This window comes from Bombyx mori, chromosome 6, assembly GCF_030269925.1.
Source record: "Bombyx mori chromosome 6, ASM3026992v2".
In the NCBI taxonomy this organism is placed as follows: Eukaryota; Metazoa; Arthropoda; class Insecta; order Lepidoptera; family Bombycidae; genus Bombyx; species Bombyx mori.
In genome coordinates, this window is record NC_085112.1 from 11,491,620 (window position 1) to 11,517,826 (window position 26,207).

General features: G+C 35.3%; 1 protein-coding gene and 1 long non-coding RNA gene across 2 annotated transcripts; one reads left to right on the forward strand and one right to left on the reverse strand.

Moving 5' to 3' along the window:
• Positions 1–11,227: 11,227 nt before the first annotated feature.
• On the reverse strand, positions 11,228–24,947 carry LOC101742492 (angiotensin-converting enzyme). The gene is made up of 11 exons (XM_038011717.2): positions 24,744–24,947; positions 22,378–22,545; positions 20,541–20,628; positions 18,986–19,126; positions 16,613–16,789; positions 13,799–13,896; positions 13,430–13,718; positions 13,194–13,350; positions 12,927–13,103; positions 12,732–12,845; positions 11,228–12,573 (listed from the first exon to the last, which is right to left on the reverse strand). The coding sequence occupies exons 1-11, from the start codon at positions 24,945–24,947 to the stop codon at positions 12,030–12,032; spliced, it is 2,157 nt and encodes a 718-aa protein (XP_037867645.1). The 3' UTR covers positions 11,228–12,029.
• LOC119628636 (uncharacterized) lies at positions 19,511–25,734 on the forward strand. The gene is made up of 3 exons (XR_005244796.2): positions 19,511–19,652; positions 24,723–24,973; positions 25,605–25,734. It is a non-coding gene; the product is annotated as an uncharacterized LOC119628636 (long non-coding RNA).
• Positions 25,735–26,207: the final 473 nt, after the last annotated feature.

Below are 26,207 nucleotides of genomic sequence, written 5' to 3' on the forward strand. Positions count from 1 at the left end.
TAAATAAAAATAATAATAATGGTTGGTTCGAAGTAAGTATCAGTTCAATAGAATAGAATATTTTAAATGCATTCAACTGATAATTATTTTTAATAAATGTATCTTTTTTATTTGATTGGTTTTGGTAATTATAATGGTTGGACGAGCTCACAGCCAACCTGGTGTTAAGTGGTTACTGGAGCCCATAGACATCAATTTTATTTATACTATGACTACTTTCAATGATACTATGTACTATACTATACACATATGGACTTGTTGTTGTCTGAAATAAAATAAATCATTCATTCATTCATTCATTCATTCATTCATTATATTGAAATGACGAGTTTATGAACGTTCCAATTGTGACATAGTTAACCGGGAGAGTCTTAATTAATTTCCTTTGATTTATCAAGACAAACGAAATGGGCCAAAGGATTTTGGTATTCGAAACGTTGCAAAATAATAGAATGGAAATAATAAATTGCGAGATTAAATCATAAAAGTATTTTTAGTTACGCCTACGCTACGAGTCGCGAATACTAAAGTAATCACTGGATTGATTTTCTTCTAACAAAAACGATTTTATTAAAGGGTTAAAGATTACAATCACTAAAACTTCACCGACGGATATCTATAATCAATTTCAACTCAAAGAGATCGTAAATGTTACGAGCAGGATTACGAGCGCGTAGCATTAGGAATTAAGTTCCCTTTCTTTACTACGAGTAAATCATATACCAGTAAAATATTGAACGACCCAGGTGGTTTAGATTTATTCAAAAATACAGTACTACCAAGCTTAGTAAACGTAAGCATGTTAATTAATAGTAGTTCTGGATCATAATGTGAGGTTTGACACGAAATATTGATAGATCAGTGTCATTTGCGTGAAGAAATATCCTGATCACGCAGGAGCTAGTCACTGTTGTCGCCCTAGACACGTCCTTACGGATCCATCAGATAACCCTTGCATTAGACGCCTTCAGCTCTAACACTAGGAGTAGGAACCCCGGTAACCGTACTCGTCGAACTCGACAAAGAGTTCGACGTGCAACCTAATCTAAGCATCAGCCCGTTGAGTTTCTCGCCGGATCTTCTCAGCGGGCCGCGATTCCAATCCGGCAGTAGATTCATTCGGAAAGCATTTACTCTTGAGTAATTAGGTCTCCCTTGGAGGTGCTCGGGTAGCTGTTAGCAAATTCCGCCCCTCCTGGCTGAGTCCTTGCTCGCCCACTTGTCCTTGTGAAACTGAAAGGCCTCCAGGCGACAAATAATCCCTCAACCATAAAAAAACGTGAAGAAATTCAAAGCATTCTGCAAACCTGCATTTAAATAAATAGCTACTATTTTAACGACATGTCCCCATCAAGAGGATAAATATATTACCTTACAGTATACGGTAGCCAGGGAGAGAAATTAATCGAAATACTCATAAGGATCCGAGATAGAACTTCTGCGCTAAAACAATTAATATCCAAGAGCTTTTTATGAAAGAAATTCGTATTTTAAATCGAATTTTAATTAACTGGCTATAAAAATAAATATTGAAGGAGCACCGCTGCTACTAAGCGTACATTTCTTTCCTATATTCTAATCAAGTATCAAGATTTTATTATTCTAAAGTAATTAAAACGTATCGTTAAGATGAAGCAAGGAAGCAGTCGTTAAAGTTGAAACCGAGCGAACCAGATGTTGCATAGTTATTACGCTCTGATTAATCGCTTCGTTCAGTAGCTATGCATAATATTTTGAGAGGGAATTTATTATTATGTCGTTTTAGACATTATACTAATCCGATTTGGTGTTGCACTGAAATACGTTTTGAAATTTATCGGTGACGTGATTCCCGATAGGGACGTAATATTTCGTTTTGGATTGTCATCAATATATATTATTATTGATATAATTAAAAGATGTTTATTTTCACTTCAGACGTCATTGAATTGAGTATTGAAAAAACGTTTTGATTCCCAATTTCTAGCGTTATGATTAAAATGGTTCTAAGAATTAAATGGATATATGTATATGTAATTTCGAAATGAATTGCAGAGAGAGAATATATTAAATTTGTTTTTAAATATTCTAGTATCATTTTAGCTATAAATAAACTTTATTTCCTTAAAATGTTTAGCCCTGTTCAACTAATTTCACTCGTGACTATGAAGATGAATCTTGGAAGGGTTTTTTTAAATTCATTCTTGTTAAATATTTTATCGATTAAAAGACGAATCCAGTTTGATCCAAACGAATTTGGATGCAGAGGTTACAAATTTTTTTTTATTGCTTAGATAGGTGGACGAGCTCACAGCCCACCTGGTGTTCAGTGGTTACTGGAGCCCATAGACATCTACAACGTAAATGCGCCATCCACCTTGAGATATAAGTTCTAAAGTCTCAGAAGAAGAAGCAATAAAGCCACAGTGTCTCGCGTAGACACCGATATTTACTATTACCAAAGCCTAGTAGGCCTAGCCTAGTAGGCTTACAGATTCAAGATACATCTGCAGACCTAATACTGTTCAGATTAAATACATTTCAACCACAACCATGACAATCCGTTGTTTTATTTCGACGTAAAAGAAGAGATACACAAACAAACAAAAAATACACTTTCACATTTAAAGTATTGGTGTGGAATTATAACATCTACAACAATGGATACGATACTAATTGAACAGAACGAAAGTAATCAAAAGCGTCTTCTGTGCCCAAAACCACGTGGTAACAAGCCAATCAAAAACATATTTATAAAGCGTCAAGAGCAACAAAATAAATTACCAGTTTGTTAGTTTAATTTATTTCGTGACACTGACAGAGCTCTTACGGAAAAAGGTCTGGAAGTTTTCGGTTTCATTACGATACTTTTGAGATTGTCAAGTGGACAAAAAGTGATTTAATTAATTTTAACTCAATACGCATTATTTTGGTGTTCGATGGATTAGATGGAGTGAAAATTACAATTTAGAAAACTTGAGCATAGAATTTGACTAAAAGCTATTCAAGAATGTCCTACCTACCTTCTAGTTCATCATCACATAAGTTCGATCTTATATTAGTTTTTAAAGTCGTCGTGGCCTAAAGGATAAGACGTCCGGTGCATTCGTATCGAGCGATGCACTGGTGTTCGAATCTCGCTGGCGGGTACCAATTTTTCTTTTGAAATACGTACTCAACAAATGTTCACGATTGACTTCCACGGTGAAGGAATAACACCGTGCAATAAAAATCAAACCCGCAAAATTATAATTTGCGTAATTACTGGTGGTACGACCTCTTATGAGTCCGCACGGGTAGGTACCACCGCCCCGCCTATTTCTGCCGTGAAGCAGTAATGCGTGTCGGTTTGAAGGGTGGGGCAGCCGTTGTGACTATACTGAGACCTTAGAACTATATCTCAAGATGTGTGGCGCATTTACGTTGTAGCTATGCCACAAGCACAGCCGAGCTCCTGTCTACCACAAACCTTCACTATTTTCGTTTCGCTCTTAGTAACATAGGTAGGATCACTTTCCTATGTGCCATGTTAGAAGTCGTCGTGGCCTAAAGGATAAAACGTCCGGTGCATTCGTGTTGAGCGATGCACCGGTGTTCAAATCCCTAGGCGGGTACCAGTTTTTCTAATGAAATAGGTACTTAACAAATGTTCACAATTGACTTCCACAGTGAAGGAATAACATCGTGTAATAAAAATCAAACCCGCAAAATTGTAATTTGCGTAATTACTGGAGGACCTCTTGTGAGTCCTCGCGGGTAGGTACCACCGCCCTGCTTATTTCTGCCGTGAAGCAGTAATGTGTTTCGGTTTGAAGGGGCAGCCCTTGTAACTATACTTGATACCTTAGAACTTATATCTCAAGGTGGGTGGCGCATTTGCGTTGTAGATGTCTATGGGCTCCAGTAATCACTTAACACTAGGTGGGCTGTGAGCTCGTCCACCCATCAAAGCAATATTTTTTTTGTCAGAGACCTCTATACACCGCCCAGTTCGTCCTGTCTGTCTGTCTGACGTTCACAGCAGTATCGGTGACAATGGGCTTTCATATAGAATTCGTCAATCTTTCAGTTTTGTTTTTACATCAATTCATAACTAATCTATAACTCTAAACTAATAAAAAGAACAGTGATAAAAGGCAGCAATGAGCAGCCATTAAAACAAAAAAATTATGACTGTCAAAACTTAGTAACTGCTTAAGAAACCATAAAGCAAAGTTTTGTATTGAAAAGAAAATTGGAGTCATCATTGGGAAGGCGTGTAATATCCGTTTTCGATCGTTCGAAACGAGAGCTCAGAAGTTTCATTAAGCAAACAATGACGTCAGCAGGAAAATGGCGGCTAATCAAGTACAACGCAAGCAAATATCGAATCACAGTAAATATTTTCAGCGATGATTGATGATGGCTGAAAATCTCGGTGTTCGGTTTACAAAAATAAGAATTGTTTAATAAATAATACGAGAGGCGTAGCGGTCGATATCAGCAGTATTTCAATTGTTTGAATCAGACTTAAATTTTTAGTAAATAAATAATCAGGAGCAATCCGGTTCCGAATTAAGATTTTCTGTGTTATGGAAACTGAAGATTGATATTCATACTTATATACATATATGTATTTTGATATTAAACCAGGCGGGCCATGAGCTCGTCCGTCCATCTAAGCAATAAAAAATGGATAAACACTAAACCAAGTGAAGTTTGAAATCGTCCTGGCCTAAAGGATAAGACGTCCGGTGCATTCGTGTGTAGCGATGCACCGGTGTTCGAATCCCGCAGGCGGGTACCAATTTTTCTAATGAAATACGTACTTGTCAAATGTTCACGATTGACTTCCGCGTTGAAGGACATAATATCGTGTAATAAAAATGAAACCCGCAAAATTATGATTTGCGTAATTACTGGTGGTAGGGCCTCTTGTGAATCCGTACGAGCAGGTGCCCCCACCCCGCCTATTTCTGCCGTAAGCAGTAATGCGTTTCGGTTTGAAGGGTGGGGCAGCCGTTGTAACTATACTGAGACTTTAGAACTTATATCTCCAGGTGGGTGGCGCATTTACGTTGTAGATGTTTATGGGTTCCAGTAACCACTTAACACCAGGTGGGCTGTGAGCTCGTCCACCCATCTGAGCAATAAAAAATAAATAAATAAAATAAAAATAAAACCACTTAAGACCAATTTTTTTTTAAATGAACGCCCGTTTATCTTTATTTCTAACTAGGAACACGTTTATAATTATCTGAGGGGTGAAAAAAAACACTCAGTGGCTTCTTACAACACTGTCAAAGTTTCAAGATTACTAGCAGCCCCAGCGGTTTTAACAGTCTTTGCGTTGATAAATCTGTCAGTCAGATTAATCAATTCAATACAAAAGGTTTGTTTAAAACATATTACTAAAAATTATTATAGTCGTATCGTAAACAAATTAATGAACAAGTTAATTTCAATTCAACTATTCAACCCTGTTTGGTTATTAGTTTTATTCGGTATAAATTTTATTCTTGTAATCCCGGTGACATGTTCAACGTTTTCAACTTTTATGTTCGCGTATTTTATCATGTGTAATTATTTGTACGGGAAAACATTGTCGGCTTATCAAACGAATATTAAAATATATATTTATTAAAGTGAAAATAATTGTTGTTGGATTCGCGCGCGATGTTCCATCCTCCGGATGTTCTGCTTGCTTATGGCATCTCGGACAACGAGAATGCGTTTCCTTTATAGGTTTACTTTCGAACTCAGAGGCATGAGCTGACTTTTCTTTGAGGTATTACGGCGGTAACGTAAGAAATATCGACACTATTGCCGTACTTTTCACGGATTCTTGCAACTTTTCTTTAGACGGTGAATTTTATTCAACTGTTTTGTGATAGTGAGTTAATCTGATCAAAATTTATAGACCCATCATTGTTATAGGGAGAGGAAATTATGTTTGGGATCGAATATGGATATGAAAAATGAATGAAAATTTATGGCTCAATTTCCTTACAAACTATACTCTAGAGTGGTCCTTTCTAAGCCTATCAAAATATCCTATTTAAATTTAGCGAAATTTGCTATCTAAATAGATTAATTTCACTAACGGCATTATCTATAACTATTAACCGTCGAAATTGTCATATTAATTCAGTGTATTAATTAAAGTTAGTTACCAGAACTACAACAGATTAGGTCAATTCAGATGATATCTATTCATTTTAATGTAACAAATGATAATACCTAGATGATAAATTCGTTAACTACTAACTAATCTGTATTCATTTTCGGCTGTTTTTAATTATGGTAAATTTAAAATTAAAAAACTTTAAATGCTACGTGTTCTGTGTAGTAGTTCTAGATTATTGGTAGGTTTCTATTTTGATCTTAAATTCTCTTTGTGCCAAGGATTATTCAAGTTGAATTACGATTTTGGAATTAAGTAATGCGTATTGTGACATTCGCTGGATGCGTGAGTTAAGGAACAAAAAAGTATATCTCCCTCGCATGTAAATAAAAGGGCACCTTTAAAATTGATTCCATCCAAACTCACACAACGGCTTAAAAGTTTCTATAGCCACAAAATATTTTACAAATTCATTTCTGCCCTCACTCAAAAGCCTTTAACGTTTTTGTTGACGAGTGATGATGTAATTTTCACGGGAACACACAGTCACGGCGCGGCGTCGAGTTGTTTCTTGTTTCCCCGACCCCTTTTTGTGGCCAAACACAAGGCTTGATTGCTAGAATACAGCTTTATTATAATGTCATAGTTGAACGGAAATTTTTGCCTTTTAAATATACGCGAAAACATGCATTCGGAGTATAAACTAAAATATGACTAGTGTTGTTTAGTCAAGCAGGAAGGGTGTTAGAAGATTTTTATCGGAAATAAATAATTATTGAATAACTTTTCGACAACTGACATAAACAATTGCATAACCTTAATTTGTAAATGTAAGATAGGTAATTTAATTTCTTTATGGAACGAAGTTCCTTATGGGATGATGCGGAGGGGTACCCTAACCGAGAAAAAACGTCCGTAGCGTAAGATTTTTATTAGTAATGCACACGGTGTACGAATTAATTTTGTAATAACGTACAAAAAATAACATATTTTTTTATCATTCATTGACCACGATCTCAGAGCGTTCGTTTGCGCAATACACTAACTCTTATGCAAACAACCGTGAATGAAGTGTACCACAATAAGTTCGCACGTTACCGAATGACCGTGGGTTTGCGACCGATTGCGAAACCTCTAGTTTTATTTTCTTTATACCTCGAATAGAACTTAAATTTAATATTTTTATAATAAGGAACTTCGTTCCTATCCGGTGTCTCAAGACACCACACATCTTTTTTATTTGCGTTTGTATGCAAAGTAACGCCGCACGCAAATTCCGTACCCGTGTGAAGTCCGTCATTCAGAACAGACAACAAAATTCATTGTTAAATAAAATCGTAAAATGAAAAACACAAAACGTCATATTTACTCTATGACTTGCCGTAAATCAGGTCTGTACAAACATTCCTCGAATAATCCAGGGGTTGAATTATTTTACGTAATCCACGTTACGGTAAGACCGTGTCTATAAAGGCGCATACGTTGTTTGTTATAACGCGTTATTTTAGTCACGTACCCTGTTAAGTAGACGTGAGAGATCCTCGCCTGGCTAACAAAATTATGACGGTAAAACTTGAATGTTGTTCTGGTTATTAATTTCAAACTGTAGCTCTTTCGGTGTCACATTTAAATTTTGTTATTGTTACAGTAGATAGATATGTAAAGCCAGATTTGCGTGATCGAGAATCTAAGCTCATCTAGCAAATGTATTGACAACACCTTAAGACCTCGTAGTTAATGTCTTAATTTTAATGTAAATATTGCGGAAATGATAAAATGTACCATCTCACAGTATATTATACAAATTTACTTATTTTCGCGTTTATTAATTTTTAAGCTATTGCATAGCTTTTATCGCGGGCCTTGAGCGCGGCGACCGAAATCATGAAATTCCGTAACGAAAAAAACCTGGCACCCCTCACTCCGCCTACCATGTAGCTCGCGTTCAATACATTCACACATTGCGCTTTTGTAGTGTTCGTGAATAAGCGCGTAGCGTGACGTCACACTGCATGCGCATCATGAAAATTATGTCCGTCTCTCTCTCGCGCGGTCTAGCCTATGAGTGTGAAGGGGACAGTTAAGGTTTTGCTTTTATTAATGTTTAATATAGCGTGGTCTTGTTTTATTATTGTTTTAATATTAAATTATCATTGTCTAATTATAATTGCATACGTTGATAAAAAATGCTATGCAATAGCTTTACCGCGGCAGTTTCCGAATGCCACACGTTTATTATTCATGCGATTCCGTCATAACTAAAGTCGATCTTGAACTGGAGCTAGCTAGGTTTTGTTAATTAAACTCATACGCAAAGCCTGTAGCATGAGCGTGCGTGTGCGCGCATCGTAAAATTTCACTCTCATCAATTTTTCATAACGCGCCTAAAGAAGTATAACTTCAAAAAACTCGGAGTATATTTATTCAAACCGGACAAATTATCCTAAGTGTAGTAGTAAATATCCCCAGTATTTAAACTCCCGGCTTTATTTCTATGACTATTCCGATTCAAATCAGACTACTACCTCAATTCATTATGAATTGCTACCGACTAATAATTGAATATCAGTAGGTAGAATGCAACAATTATTTCATGGACAGACGTGCTCTCATTCGAACATATATGTAACATGAAACGCAAAAAAGGTATGATTTTTTTTGTCATAACAGAAAGTTAATAACGCACCTTACTCTGTTCTAAAAGTTATTAAAACTAGTTAACTGTAAATCAGTTTAGGAAAAGTATCTAGCGATAAAAGCATATGACTTAATAAAAGATTATCCATTCATGCAAGCTTTTAAGCTACGATATTCCTTTGAGAAGAAAACATTTAAAACGCGATATACCCAATGGAGCAAATAACGATTATGAATACAATATTATGAAAAAGCTTTTTAATGGATGTCGGCACATTGTGGATGTGAACACCTTTTGTGTTAAAAGATATTAAGTGACGTCATTAGTGTTGGAAAAATCGATAACGATTAATCGATTTTTTTTATAAATCGATTCTTCATTCTCCGATTCGGATATATCTAAATTTGAGAGTTAATAACGCTAGCACGAGACCTTTATAGTATTATGTTTGATGCGATGCACAATTATGAATAGCTCATGTATTTTACTAACATATTCGTGTCACTAGAGCGATAAATTCGCCCAAAGACATATCCGTGACCAGTCCAGTCAAACTTACAGGTATATTTTACTAGGTTTTTCTGTAATCTATGTAATTTTAAGTGATTAATACGAAACCCGAGCTCTCCAGCATACAATACTGCTAGCATAAATTATTCACCTAAAAGTGTTTGTTTCTAGGCGTACATTTTGTTATTATATCTATACCAATGTTTTTTTTTATTGCCCTTATAGGCAGACGAGCATATGGACCACCTGATGGTTACGGTCGCCCATGGACTTCAGCAATGCCAGGAGGGGCAGAACCAAGCCGCTGCCTACCGTTAAGTACTCTCCACAAGCCTCGTTTGAAGAGCCTTTCGATTCGACCTTTAGAATTTTTCGATCGAGTTTCATAAAATTGTGACCATCAAAAAATTATGAAAAGCACCTATTTATTAAAATTACTTGTGTAAAAGTAAGGGTACCAGGAGAGAAACCTTCCGTGAAGTTCAACAATAACTATAAAAAGATCCAAATCCTTATCCCAATTTATTACACAAAAGGATAACTTAGGAATAATAAAACATTTTATCTATTGATATGACATTATAAATATTTCTCATTTTTTTGTGTGCCATAGCATCTTGTTCTTCGTGGTTCGTTCAAACTGCTGACGGAAAACTAAAAATTAGCAAGGTAATCATTTAATTTTCTATTCTTAAATTAAGAAACATCTATCTTTAGATGATTGCCGTATTTCCGTTATTCACTTGCTGATTTTTCTTTCAACTGTGGTTTCTCTGATAGCATCAAGTAGGTACTTTCCTCGAAAAAGTTCAGTATCCAGTAGAAAGTAGCTGTACAAGTCAGTTAAACCTAAAAAGCGAAGACGATCTATATTTCAGGATCATAAGAACTCGCAAGGTGACATTTCGTTGACTGACGTCACAGAACTAAAATTTTTTACTCATCTATATTTTGACATCATTTTATTGTACTTCCATTCAAAATTTAATAATCAAAATTTAAAGTTTTCTCGACATGACGATAAATTAATCATGTTATAATAAAAATCGATCAATCCAATTGCTTTTCTTTACTTAACGAATCTATTTCGTATTCGCTAATATAATGTGTTAAAAAATTTTGCTTCTCTGATTTGTACAAGGCTACACGAAACATCCAAAATAAACAGTGCCAAATCGCACAAGTTGTGTTTTCTGTATAGCAGCATTCTTTATTTTTTCAGTAGAACATTAAATAAATGTGGGAACACTAGATATTCGTACACGATATCCTTTGTTGGCGTTTCCTTTTCATATCTCTGTAACTGTTGGCTGTATGCCAACACCGGGGTATGGATCGTGAGCAGTTACGGCGTCAACTTGGATTTGTTTTTCCCGTTCTGTTTGTTTTTCCAATGAGGATCGCTCACTGTGATTTAATTCGTGGGGAGGCTTCTGACATTGTGTGATCTCTTAAGCACAAATACTTTATTGGATAATAGCTTTTTTGTTCCGCATAGTTTCAAGGTTAAAACTTTTACCTATGCTAATAGCCTTGAGAGGCTATTTCAGCGTGTAGGTGAGCTCACGAGGCTCGAACCGGGGTGTTCCTAACACTGGCCCTAGCAAGGGCAGTGCTTCGCAGAATGTACCACCTGATCGGAAACGCGACCCACTGAGAAGATCCGGCGAGAAACTCAGTGGGCTGTGTCTATAGGTTAATTTACTAACTTTAGACAGTACCTACTAGCAGTTTGTAGGCAGCGGCTCGGCAATGTCCTTAAGATTGCTGATGTCATGTGGGCCATATCCGGATCTGTCTATAACTTCAATAAAAAATATTATTTCTTACTTGCTTAAGGCAGAAAGAGCTCACAAGCAGTGGAAGTCTCAGTTGTATGTCCATCCCATTCCGCCACCCAATTGGAACACGCCTTTGGTGGTAGAACTGAGCAGGAAATCAGTGTACCAATATGAATTACTACCACCAGTTATTTTATAGTTGAAAACAAACAAACATACTGTTTAAAACATTTATTACTTTCTTTTTGAAATTTCGATAATATGCTATGATTGCTTTACAATTAGTAAAGTAACTAACAAATGCAAATGCAGGTAACATTAGACGAACCATTTTGATTGTCATTTCATCATTTGAAAATCACTCATTCAACGGAAACATAATTAAAATTCAGTTATCATAAAATTTCAATTCATTTAAAAACTAAAAAATTTGTGTGAAGATTTGGTCTGAAACTTACATAAGAGAGTAATAAGAGAGTAAATAGTTCTTTTTATAAAATTACATATCTCCTTTACAACTTTGATAATTACACCATATTTCACGCATCTTATTTATTAGAAATTGAGACGCTTAAGGCACAGCGAAATTACATCTAGATATATTATAATACGTAAAACTATATAGACACTCTTGGTAACGATTATTTAAACTATTCTGCAAATTGTGATATGTACAAAAATATTTTATTCAATCTTCACTATCTAGCTTAATCTAATTCTTATCATAAATGGATAACGGATTAAAACGATTTAAATGCAATGGACATGATGATTTAAAATAAATAGCTAAAGACAGCACCACGAAAAAATAATTAGAATAAATATTATTAGTATTAAAAAAAAAAAAACTTGAGAACTAAATGTTTAAATAAAGCCGTTTACACAAAAATAACATGATGCTTATAAAACATTCATTAAATTCACTTGTTTCGTTTCACACACGGCGTTGGCACAGTTTCTATTACATTTAGTCTCGGTTTTAGTATCGGCCCTAATTCTAGAACCGATACTCCTCAAATCAGGCGGTCGTTCTACGTTGCCTCTCCAGCTGCTTTCTGTGGCTCTGACGCTTCCTCGCAATAATAGCTATTAATATCACAACTACAGCTATAGCTACACCGATTCCTATCCACCAATACAAATTGTAGGAAGCTTCTTTAGGAGCTACATCCTTGTTTTGGTCCTTAGCTACAACGGGGTTTTTGATCTCCAAAACGCCTACAGTAGAAGTTTCAATACCGAATTTTGAGTTAATGTCATCACCCGTGTTTATTACGTTTTCACTTAAATCTTCATGTGTTTCCACTTTTTGAGGTAATTCAGTCGTTTCTGGTATCGTGGGTATTTCATTAACTTCAGGCTCCACATCGAAGTCTTCAACTTCCAAGTAATCATATGGTTCTTCGTTATCAGCGGAAGGTTCCAGTTGGTTGTCTAGATATTCATCTAAGAGTCTATAATAGTCTGTTATTCCTGTATATTCCAGACTATTTTCTCGTTTCCCCAACACATCACTTATCATTTCAGGCCAGCTTGTACTGTATCCTTGCATCATTATGTCACTGCAAATTTTAATTGAAAGAAATTAAATGATGATAATGTAAGATTAAATTGTAAAATTAGATTTAATTATTGAATTAGTTTACTGATTTGTGATGTTAATTAGTCCATCTTTTGTAGGTAACAATTAACTAAGACATATGGTATGGTATTTACTTACACTAATCGGTCATTGTGTTGGGAAACGTATTGAATAAGATCGTCATCATCGGACATAAGTTCGTCAGCAAAAGATAAGTATATTTGATACTTTAGAATGATTCCGAGAAATTTTCTAAAAAAAATAAAAAAATGTTAACTTTACGGGAAAATCTCTATGTAATTCGATTTCTTGTTCAACATTAAAAGAACTAACCCGATAAATGGTTTATTGAAAACCATATAGGGATCTCCGAGGAAGTCCGAATCAGATGATTCGATAAGAGAAAAATTGGAGCGGAAATCACTCCAGCTTCGGGGAATTTTTGCATATGGAATTGATCCCATGAGGACGTTCAGTCTCCATTCATCTGCAGCCAAATAGAAATTTAATCTGTAAAGTAATTACGTTTATTAGGACAAGTTTAAATGAAAAAATATGTATTATAATGAAATTAAATTAAACATTTTATAGTTCACTCACTTTGGCAGATCCCTAAGCGCCGTGATCAGTTGCAAGACTAACCGATGAAAATTTTGATTGTAATTAAATATTTCGATCGGGAACAGACCGGCTCTGTGTAAAGCATGGGGATTTAGGGACAGGAGGGACGTAAATCCTGGTATAGCTTCATAGATGGCTGTAAGAAAGAAACAAACAAGTTTATAAATAACAAAGTTTCTGGAGCATGTGATAGATAGCGTGGATGTTGGACTTACCGGAATATCGCGGGGCTTCTCTCAGAATGTAAGTATTGTTACTGTGCAAATTGATAATTTGCTTATACTTTATCTTCATTACGGCTTCATGGGCTTCTATGTAATTTGCTAAACTAACATCCTTGCAGGTGACGGCCCTCATTTTATTAGGCTGACACCAGTCCACCAATGTTGTTGGACAGGTGCTATTAAATATTGATTCAGAGAAAACTTCAGGATTCATTTCGCCAAAGTTCAGAGCTGTAATTAGTTTAGCTGCTTGCTTGAACGCTTTCAACCCTCCGAGGTCCTGCGGATAACGAATATTTATTTATGTACATTGGAAAATGTGATTATATGGTCTGTTTAACTTGATAAACAAACAGGTACCTTCAATTGTAGATTTGCGTGAACTTTCTGATAAATTCCCGCGTGTTTTGGTAATAGGCTCTCTATTAAGTTAGACCAATCTTCTCCTGTGAGCGACCCTGTTGCATAACATTTGTATAATAAAAAAACATGAACATTTGCTTATTTTAGTTTTCTAAACCTCTTCAAAAGCAAAACAAAACTAGTTTCTTCTTTCGGATATCTAACTTCTGTATTTAAATGCATTAAACAATTGTTAGGACTGTCTAATAAAGATCTGAATTTTCTAGTTGTAAAAATCAGGGGTTAGCCGCCAGTTTTGCGGGAACAGTTCGCAACAATAAAACTATAGAGTTTATTTCGGGGTTACAGGGTCATAAATATTTAACGTGCTGAAGATTTGTGTTGTGTTCGAGTAAAACGGTTCTGTGTTATGGGCGAACAAATTTTGGAAAACGTTCAATGCATTTTCAACAATTTTGGTTCAGCTTTTAAAAGTGCGATGAAAGTATTATAATCAGATAATATCTGAAGAGAAACACAATAAGATAATACAATAGTATATCATATTATTGGTATAAACATTTTTACCGCTTAATCAAAAAATATAAATTTGTATAATTTGAATATTTCGACGTACATACGTAATAATATAAAACTAAATTTAGCAAGTGAGTTGAGTTCCTTATATTTCTTTAAATGCGTTAGCACAATGTGTGACTTAATAAGAGTAAGAACAAACTATAAAGCAAAGGACAAACTAGAAGAGGCAGAATAATTTCTAACAATCACCTCCAGACAATCAACAATAGACATCTAAGCAATAAAAAAAATAAAAAAAAAAGACAGTAGGGCTGGCAGACTATGAATATTAATCAATTAACAATTTCGATTTACATACAGAGATTGGAAAATAAAAAACACATGCACAATAATGTAAATAATTCTAAGGAACACGACAACAGTTTTAATCTTAGGACAAACACAGAATACTATTACGAATTGGTTTAAACTTTCGCGCTTATTTACATTGTATAGAATAGTATTTGACGGGTTCTTAAACTGGATTCGAAGTCCTCGTGGCCTAAAGGATAAGACGTCCGGTGCATTCGTATCTAGCGATGCAACGGTGTTCCAATACCGCAGGCGGGTACCAATTTTTCTAATGAAATACGTACTCAACTAACGTTCACGATCGCCTTCCACGGTGAAGGAATAACATCGTGTAATAAAAATCAAACCCGCAAAATTATAATTTACGTAATTACTGGTGGGAGGACCTCTTGTGAGTCCGCACGGGTAGGTACCACTACTCCGCCTATTTCTGTTGTGAAGCAGTAATGCGTTTCGGTTTGAAGGACGGGGCAGCCGTTGAAACTATACTGAGACCTTAGAACTCATATCTCAAGGTGGGTGGCGCATTTACGTTGTAGATGTCTATGACCTCCTGTAACTACTTAACACCAGGTGGGCTATTTTGGCGCTGAAGTAAGCGTCATGATCAAGGGAAGAGAGTCCACCAGTCTATTTGTGGCCATTGCTAAACTCATTAAACTTAGAAATCGTGGTAAGAACTCGTCAAATAGTGTTCACAATAAAGACGAAAGCTTCAAACTATGTCTCTCCCCCATGCATCATTTTGTCCTTTGACGTGCTCTGGTTGCCGTCTCGCTTTCCAGCACAACAGGGATTCAAAGAACTTGCGGCTTTTATTAATTAAAACTAAGCTACAGTGTCAGGTTAACCAAAGGTTAAAACGGGAGTGTCGAGTTTTGAAAAGTTTTCTCGTTTAAAACGTGGTGAAGTTTTGATGCAGTCGTTCAAGTATGTACAGCTCGATTTGGTTTGCGAAATATCAGAATTTATATCGATAATTCTATTTGGTTTTTTTTTTTTTACTGCACACTAATCAGAATAAATTGAAGCACTAAGTAAAATTTTTGGAACGAAGTTCCTTATGGAACGATGCGAAGGGGTACCCTTACCGGGAAAAAACGTCCGTAACGTAAGATTTTTATTACTAATGTACACAGTGTACGACTTAACTTTGTAATAACGTACAAATTAGTAATGCGCACGGTGTACGACTTAACTTTGTAATAGCGTACCAAAAATAACATATTTTTTTATCATTCATTGACCACGATCTCAGAGCGTTCGTTTGCGCAATACACTAACTCTTATGCAAACAACCGTGAATGAAGTGTACCACAATAAGTTCACACGCTACCGAATGACCGTGGGTTGTTGCGAAACCTTCAGTTTTATTTTCTTTATACCTCTAATATAACTTAAAATTAATATTTTTATAATAAGAAACTTCGTTCCTATCCGGTGTCCCACGACACCACACATTTTTTCATATTACTTTTGTTTTCAATTGCGTTTTCAAATGCGGCATTAATTGTAGCAGACATATCCGGTTTTTTTTTCGAATTAGGACATCACGATGCCATATGTGAGAAATAGTATTATAAAAATCTGTTTAACATTTTTTTGTTATTGTGTAACAAGCATCCAAACACACAACCTTTCACATTTATGACGCGAACACTGGAGCCCATAGACATCTACACCACCTTGACACATGAGTTCTAATGTCTCACTATTTTAACAGCACAACGGCTGCCCCACCCTTCAAATCGAAACGCATTACTGCTTCACGGCAGAAATAAGTAGGGCGGTGGTACCTACCCGTGCTGACTGTAGAGGTCCTACAATGTTATAATTCTTATTCTGGTAGTAGTTGAAATAGGCCCTTAGGCTAACCACGATTAAGTATCGAAATAAAAAAATGGGACGAAAAGGCGTAAGAAAAACATGAACATAACTTACTAAATAAATGAACAGGCAAGGGCTTCCCAATGGCGTCCAATCCCTTAAGCTTCAAGGCCACGTACTTATGTAGTTTTGTGTACAAAGGATTAATTTTGCCCCATAATTCCCTGGCTTTGAGAGTTGCACCTTCGTATTCAACAAGCTCGTCCCAATAGTCTTCAAGAGTGTTGTAGTCTGCGCAAATACAATATGGAATTATTATAATATAAAAATTTAATATTAAAAAAAAATTGGATTAGCAAGTCCTTCTAAATGATGAATACAAGCTTTACGATTGAGGGTTATTCTCAAGCCGTCGTTGATATTAAGTTATTACATCCATCAAATTTAGCTCACGCAATAACTGAATGCATATCGATACTCAATTAATGGTACAAAAACCAGCAACTCTGTAAATGAGAAACAAGTTATGTAAAAGGTAACAGTAAAGTTGGATCAAATTTAAAGTAAATAAACAGAAAAAAACTAACAGGGCCAAACCATATCCCAGAAATTACTTAAACTAAAAAAATACAAATACAGAATTGAATTGAATCTTTTACAGAAATATATATATAGAGAAAGTAATTAATTTCCTCAAGTATGCAAAGTTTACTTCTCAAAGCGGTAATCTAGTCCCGGAGACAATATTTCATCCGAATATTCAAAGCAAAAATATCGTTAAGAACACATTAAGTTGAATGGATTCAGGCTGATAAAACTGTAGTACCTTATTTTACGACACAATTACCAACGCCGACAATAGAGCTAATCTTTCGGATTGATGGATTGAATCTTATTCACTGATCTTTATCTATGTATATTCAAAAGATTTGTGAACAAAAATATGAGCAAATCAAATTTTACTCAACTCAAAACAGATTATCAGTGAATTAGCAATATCGCAAAAAATAATAACCGCATTTTGTATCTGAAGTATTATTACCGGGTTATTTCCGAGTGAGGGGAAACAGTTTAGTTCAATTATATCCATTAAAAACGCAGGCTTGCTCATGCAAAAAAGAATAACAACCTATAAGCTTCAAACGATTGAGGTGGTGTTCATTACCGATGTTATGAGGTAGGTAAAGCCTAATTGGCTGATAAAATATTGCGAGCCAAGTTGAGAGCCAACCAAGAGAAGGACTTATGCTATAAAGTCACAAGTCCGGTCTCTTGTGAAGAACTGCATCCCATTTTGGGATCGGAGCTCCTAAGTACTAAAGCGGGTGAAACCCGAAGCTCTTAGGTAGCCGGGTTACGGATGGAGCCCCGGTCCCGACCCCCTGCTCGGCAGCGGCCGATTTCTGCGTAGTGAGGAGAGCTCTGCCAAGTTGAGTAATAGCATGTTCTTTTTAAAAAAGTCCTGAATAGTAGACAGCGGTTCAACTGAGCGAGCACCACACATTCCTGACACTTATGAGTGACTGTGACGATTCACCGATCATAATGATCGTTTTTGATATCTAAAGACTAATTACATCACAAAATAATAAAAACGTCAAACAAATTATGTATGTATGTATGTACATCACGAAACTATGTAGTTAAATCTAAAAATTAATTTAATATACGTTCAATTATGAGAATATGAAACGATTACAAATTGTAAATGATAAAAAAAATAATTATTTGAAAGCTATGACGTAATTCAATAGATCTTCTTTTATAAACAACCCTATTCAAATAACAATACGAGATACTCACGATATTCCGATTGAAATGAAAGGGTTTTTAGAACTGGAATTCTGTACTTGAGAACAATATGAGAATCCTTTCACTGGTAAGGACTTCAACTTGCCCTTTATTGAATACGTTTACTAGTTGGAATTCAGTAAGTATCATGAGAACAGTAGTTCGAACATTATTTTTCATTTCAATAGAACGAATAATGGTGATATTATGTGTTTGAATTAGTGAATCTCTTTTTGTAAGTCCGATCGATCGAATCGAACTGATTATTCCCTATTCCTAATTTGTAGGCAGCGGCTTGGCTCTGCTCCTGGCATTGCTGACGTCCATGAGCGACGATGACCACTTACCATCAGGTGGGCCGTATGCTCGTCTGCCTACAAAGGCAATTAAAAAGAAAACCCTTATGTTCCCAGTTTAAGCGTTTAAAAGTTATTCAAATATAAATCTGTATTGCGGTAGTAACGAATGAAACCTCATGGAAACTCAACATAAAAATATCTTATACTATAACTGACATATTGAATGACATCCTAATACACATCTATAAATACGAAAATATATGATTAGTTTGTTAATTATATTTTATAATTATATTATCAACATCAAATTACTACTTACTTACTTTGGTTCTATTAAACAGTGGTGTGAAAACTTTTTTTTTTTACAAATAAACTTATCTTACTAAATCAAACTTACTGTTCTGTTTCGAAGCGTTTCTTAGCAACGGCAGAATATGCTCAAGGTAATCAGTCATATTTGGTAGGTTCTTCTCCCAAGATATCTTCATACGACGCAGTGTCTCCTCATCTTGCTGCCTTGCCAAGTTATAGTGTAACTCTGCCAACGGCAAACAATGTTTATGATATCATATAAACATTTAGTTGTATTAATATTTTTGCGCCAATATATATCAAGAAATTTTGGCACTAGAAGTCTTAAATTATGAGCTGCGTTTCACATTCATGAGCCTTTTGACTTTACAAAAGAAAAATTACATACTTCACATAATTTCCACGATGAAATATAAAAGGCGGAAAAGATAAAAGCATCCGTGTAAAATACTAATGAGCTCGGAATTCTTGCGTTACTGATAAGACAATTTTACGAGGCATGTCAATTTCATTAAATGAGCAAAAAAAAGTTGACTTTGTTTACGTGAGGTATGTATAAAAATAAACGTAAACAAATCTAAGAGACGCGGCGTTAATGAAGTCGAGAAGGTCCTTTTCCGTTTGTGCAAGCGTGAAATCTCGAGCGCTGTTATATTCGTGCAAAAATTTTACAAATTGCCCTTACGAGGAATGAGAAATTAACTTTTTACATGGCAATTCGTCTCGGACTGTGGAGTTATTAAAAAGTTTCCGTAAGTTTTTTTTTTTTTTTATAAAATTCCTAATGACTTCTGAATTTCTACACAGACGTAGCCGGCTCTTTAATTTGTCTTTTAAATTCCTTGTACATTGTTCCTTATAGGTGCGTATTCTGTAATTGAACGTGCACTGTAATGTTTATTAGGATTTTAATGGTCTCGTGTAGTTACATTAATTACTATTTGTATTTCGGGATTTGATTTTTTTTTAACTGTCTACTTGCTTTATTGTACGTAATTCGTATTTTTTGTATGTTTTATATATGTAGAGAAAGTGTATTTCTTTTAACATTAACATTACTAAATGATAAATTATGATGATCTTGCCATCTTGTTGTGTCTTTAAAGCGATTAGTTGCCAATTAAGAAAAACAGTATTATTATTAGCCAATAGATATCGGAAAGAGTTGATTATTAAAAACACGAATAAAACAACATTTTCTGAAAATAAATCGTAGCTAGATCGATTTATCGCCCCCGAAATCCTCTGCATACTAAATTTTATAAAAATCATTGAAGCCGTTTCCGAGATTCAGATTATATATATACAAGAATTGCTCGTTTAAAGGTATAAGATTCGTGCTTGTGTTGTTTGAAAGGCACTTCGAATTAATGTAATATGTCAATAAAAGACCAGCGATAGAAATGAAGAATTGTGAAATTGTGGAAATTATTTTCTGTCTTCACAATACTGTGAACGAATTTACTATAAACATACACAAAATGTCATTTCTTGTTTTCAAAGAGCAATATATTGAAGCCTTATTTCAAATGATATCAAAAATCACAATTAGGAGCTCATAAATATTATTTATATGTAAACGTTTTTTGTCATGGAAATAGTGCACATCGTTTTCAAACAAATTTCAATCTTGTTCTCACCTCGTAAAGTGCAGTTTGTACTGGTGCCACAATCGTAGTTCGTAGCTGTGCGAATCTTGTGCAGAGCCGTGTCCCCGAATGTTACGAGCTGTTAAAGTAAATGAGCCATTGTTAAATCTATACTTCTATATTATTATTATTATTTTATTTTTTATTAATTATTATTTATTATTATTAATATTATAAAGAGGAAAGATTTGTTTGTTTGTATTGAATAGGCTCCGAAACTACTGAACCGATTTGAAAAATAATTTTACTGCTTGAAAGCTACACTATTCCCGAGTGACATAGGTTATAATCTTTCTTGAAAAAAAATAGGGATCCTTACTAAAACTCCAATAATGTAACCCAAGGTGTAAAAAAATTACCTAAAATATTCTTTAGATCGCGTGCCCTGCGAAAACTATTGACGATACAATAAAATAATGTACTACGAATTTGTAGAACACATTATTATTTACAAAAAGTGTCGCGACAGCATATGTCTAACTATTGTAGTAATGCCGCAAAAAGTGTTCTTTTATTTAAAAAAAAAAAAACAACGTCAAATATTGTTGAATTTTTTGCTAAAGATCCGAGAGAAGCCGGCGTGGGTCGCTAGTTAATAATAAACGAATAAGAAACAGTTCCGATTATTAATTTTAGTGTCAAAACTTGAGAAAAAAAACAAAGTAATGGTTCTCTTAGTATTAAATAGCTGCGTAGCGCTGACTCGCCAAATACATCTGGTCAGGTGTAGGGTTATATTGTATGCCAAGGAGAATTAAATACAAAACAAATAAAATCGTTTTTAATAAAAACGAACACAGTTCTCATTTATGAGTCTAAGTTTTAAGACTATAAAATCTTGAGCGTCATACATACCAAAAAATTAAGTTTTTTTTGTTTTTTTTTTATCTATTGCTTAGTTGGGTGGACGAGCTCACAGCCCACCTGGTACTGGAGCCGATAGACATCTACAACGTAAATGCGCCACCCACCTTGAGATATAAGTTCTAAGGTCTCAGTATAGTTACAACGGCTGCCCCACCCTTCAAGCCGAAACGCATTACTGCTTCACAGCAGAAATAGGCAGGGTGGTGATACCTACATGCGGAGCCACAAGATGTCCAGCCACCAGTAATATAGTCTATACATATATCATCTTTGAAATTTATATATAGTCATATATCACCTATGGAGAAATACTTTTCATAGCAGGTAACGTTCAGAAACAATATATCATAAAGGTACCATGCAAGCATTGACCTCATAAATATAAGTGCTGATTTATGTCCAATTACTTTCAAATACCACTTCTATCGCAATAAAATTGTGGAATATATGATAGTTCAAACAAATACTGTGGATAGCTTTTTGTATTTGCTGGATTCAAAATAGGGAAGTGAATTTATTTATTTTTTATTGCTTAGATGGGTGGACGAGCTCACAGCCCACCTGGTGTTAAGTGGTTACGCGCCACCCACCTTGAGATATAAGTTCTAAGATCTCAAGTAAGTTACAACGGCTGCCCAACCCTTCAAACCGAAACGCATTACTGCTTCACGGCAGAAATAGGCAGGGCGGTGGTATCTACCCGCGCGGACTCACCAGAGGTCTTACCACCAGTAAACGAGACAGTACATAGAAGAGTACGTTTGCACATTAATTTATTAAATTTGTGTTCCTAGTTTTTGAATTGTGAAAACATTGGTTATATTGTATTAGTTATATTTGTCGTACAAGTCATACAAGGGCATTATGCGAGAATACTCTTACAATGCGTATCCTATAACGCGGATCCAATCTATCGTGTTATAGGGGGGATTACGGTATTAGGCCTATCGGTAATACTAACCCGAATCCACTGTTCACTTTCCATAAGCGTGTCGCCAGGTTGCAACAGAAGCTTAACTTTGCGTCTCAGGATATTGTCGTCCGGGGCTAAAGCGTGAGCGGTAAGGGTGTTCTTCACTTCCGTTGTTTGATGTTGAGAAAATAGGCCAAACGATTTGTCTCGTTCCAACTGTAAGTATAGTATCATATCTGTATATTATAATTAATAAAATACGTGAAGCAAAAACTTTGTATCCCTTTTTACGAAAATCGCGCGGACGGAGGAGTAATTTCCCACACTTATAGAGAGTATAGAGAAGGAGTGCACAGTGCTAATATTTTTTTTAAATAATGCATAAAAGATACATTAAATCAATAAAGAAAACATTACACACACTACATACCATGTATTTGACGCACACACGCATGCATACCTACTATTTATTGTCAGACTTTTGTTCTTGACGTCTGTTGTCAAATTGAGAATAGAATATGGTTTTTTCTTTGTTACTATTTTTTATAGTGTAGTCTTGGCAAAATTTTTGATTACAGAAGTATAAAATACAATCATAATAGTGTACAAACTTACAATTCCAATTAATTATAGTCGAATTTCGACTACTGCGGGACCTCTAGTTATTATTAATACGTAAAGCAAAAACTTTGTATCCCTTTTTACGAAAATCGCGCGGACGGAGGAGTATGAAATTTCCCACACTTATAGAGAGTATAGAGAAGGAGTGCACAGTGCTAATATTTTTTTTAAATATTGCATAAAGTATACATTAAACCGATAAAGAAAACATTACACATACTAACATGTATTTGACACACACACGCATTTATACTATTTTGTTTATTGTTAAAGTCTGTGGTCAAGTTCAATTAATATTGATTTCTTTAATATTATTTATCTATAGTGTAGCCTTAGCGAAATCTGTGATTATAGAAGTATAATATAGTATTTGACAATAAATAGAACCATAATAATGTTCAACTTATAATTTAAATTAAAAATTATAGTCGAATTTCGACTACCGGGCCATCACTAGTAGCTGCTAATTATCACAAGAAACTTTATTTTAGGTTTCAATTTTAATGCACTAAATGTCTTAACGAGCTCATTCCCAACTTTACGCTATTTTTTGGAGTTTACTCCTTTAGAATCGATTTACATATATAGGCCCGGGGTATGAAAATTATGGGGACCAAAATCGTACTAGCATGTCACACGAAATGCGTTATGCGCCTGATTGCGCATGTCACACGAAATGCGTTATCGCAGGTGACGCCGGGCTGCTGCGCCGGCAGTCCGCCACAAAGCCTCGTACTGATCGCGCGTTTCTCTCATTATTGTATTTTCATATATTTGTTAGTCGTTTGTTTTGTGTCTCGTTAATTTGTTAATAATCTGTAGTGTATCGTGTTGTCGTAATATAGAACTATTTCTCGTATTGTTTCGTTTAATTTTTGAAGTGAAACTTCCTTATCGGCGTTGGAAAAAAATTTACCGTCACATTTTTCGGTTACGCGTCACATTTTTCCGTTACGCGCCATCTTTTTTGTATTCATGTCTATGATAATAAAATCCTTTTGTTTAAACTTTATCTAATTTAACTTTTTTGTATTCATGTCTATGATAATAAAATCCTTTTGTTTAAACTTTATCTAATTTAACTTTATTTAACCAATTTCTAGAAAGTTGCATGTAGATCATTTTTCGAAAAATAAGGCCATAAAGAAGTTTCACTTCTTACGTGTGTACACTAGTACACGCACACATTTTTTATATCCAGTAAACTCCAGTCGTGCGTCGGAGCGGACACACACACTTTTTTTTATTGTTTAGATGGGTGGATCAGCTCACGGCCCACCTGTTGTTAAGTGGTTGGCGGAGCCCATAGATATCTACAACGTTAATACTGCGACCAACCTTGAGATATAAGCTCTAAGGTCTCCATTTTTACAGTACAACGGCTGCCTCACCAAACCGAAACGCATTACTTTAACGCATTAGTTGGTTAGAGGAGCTTATAAGCTTTAAGTCCTGAACGTTGTCATCTGACTTGAAACATAACTTCGATGTCACAATATGCATGTTTGCTTCGCGACAGGAATAAACAGGGTTCTGGTACCTTTTTTTGTGAGTACTAATATTCACTGGTAGATCGGTAATGTGCGTATGTACTACAAGGTTTGGAAATGCGTCCCTTATTTGCGTGAGGTGTTTTAAATATAATTCAGATCACTCCCTAAGGTTTGCTGAGATTTTATCAGATGGAGTGGTGTATGTAAAGCTCACCCTAAAATGTATAGTTTTTTTTTCTGTTTTTGAAATACCGTTTCCTTTTAAATATATTTTTACAGCACGATTTATAAGTGGCGAACCTTTAGATGTAGTCCTTTGCTGCTGCCAGTGAGCTCACTCCAAGCGGCACTGGATCTTTGCTCGCAATGATCTACGTAGTCCATTTCGACCAGGTCTATCATAGAAACCAGCCATCTTCGATCGTCGTCACTTGAAGACGTTCCTCGAAGAGTAGGACACGACGCAAGTAGTAAGAAGAAAACGGGGAGAGTGAACGTCCCCATTGTGAACCTGAAATAAAGAAATCACGGTTAGCTATATTGATTCTCATCATATTTGTGCCAATTGCAGAATGATATTTCCTTGACTTATATTTTTGTATTGCTTAGACGGGTCTACGAGCTCACGGCCCACCTGGTGTCAAGTGGTTACTAGAACCTATAGACATCTACAACGTAATGCCGCCACCCACCTTGAGACATGATTTCTAAGGTCTCAGTACAGTACAACGGCTTCTAGTGTCTAACAACAAGTTACTTTAGCTAGCTTGTATTTTGTATGAAGTAAGTAGTAAGTCAGTCAATAAACGACCGTCGACCAAAACATTTGTTTCTTTTAGATATCCCACACATCACAGGCTGCCTCACCCCTCAAATCCTAACGCATTACTGTTTCACGGCTGAAATAGGCAGGCTAGTGGTACCTTGCGGCCTCACAAGAGGTCCTACAATCTCATCCCATCCTAGTTTGATTTTTATTACACAATGTATTCCTTCACCATGAAAGTCAATCGTGAACATTTATTAAGTACGTCTGTCGTTAGAAAAATTGGTACCCGCCTGCGGGATTCGAACACCGTTGCATCGCTCGATACGAATGCACCGGGCGTCTTATCTTTTAGGCCACGACGACTTAATGTATTATGTAAATCTCTTTCATAGGTTTACGGAGATCCGGATTTTAAGCGGCCTACATTCAACCTAAATATTATGTATTATTCATTAAAACTCACATTCTAGAAGTAATCATTGCAAAATTTATTTTAAATACATAAATAATCGTTTAACTTTATTTGTGTGTTTTCTTAAAATAAATTGCGACAGATACACAGATATAACGAAATAAAAATCACTCCTTCCTAAAGCTTATCCATACAGCAAACATATTCGATATGAAAGCAAAAGGATCTAAGTGAGCTTTCCTTTGACAAAAAAATCTGAACGTTTTTACTTATAGAGCTGATGCCCTGACTTCTAAACAGCCTGAAGATATTGGTAAATGCTATTGATGTAATGATTTTTTGATGTGCCGAGACCTTATCGGAAATATTACAGGAAAAGATTGCAAAGTCGCTTGAATTGGTAAATATAGATATAAGTATATAGGTGAAAAGAAAACGTCAGAGAGCAATCACCAAAAGCAAATAAGAAAGCAATTTCTTAGGCATGCTTTTTAGAATTCCTGCCTCCATAAATCGAATAGGTACACATATTCCATATTTTGTATAGTTTTGACCTACTAAATTGTGTGTAAATTCAACTTAT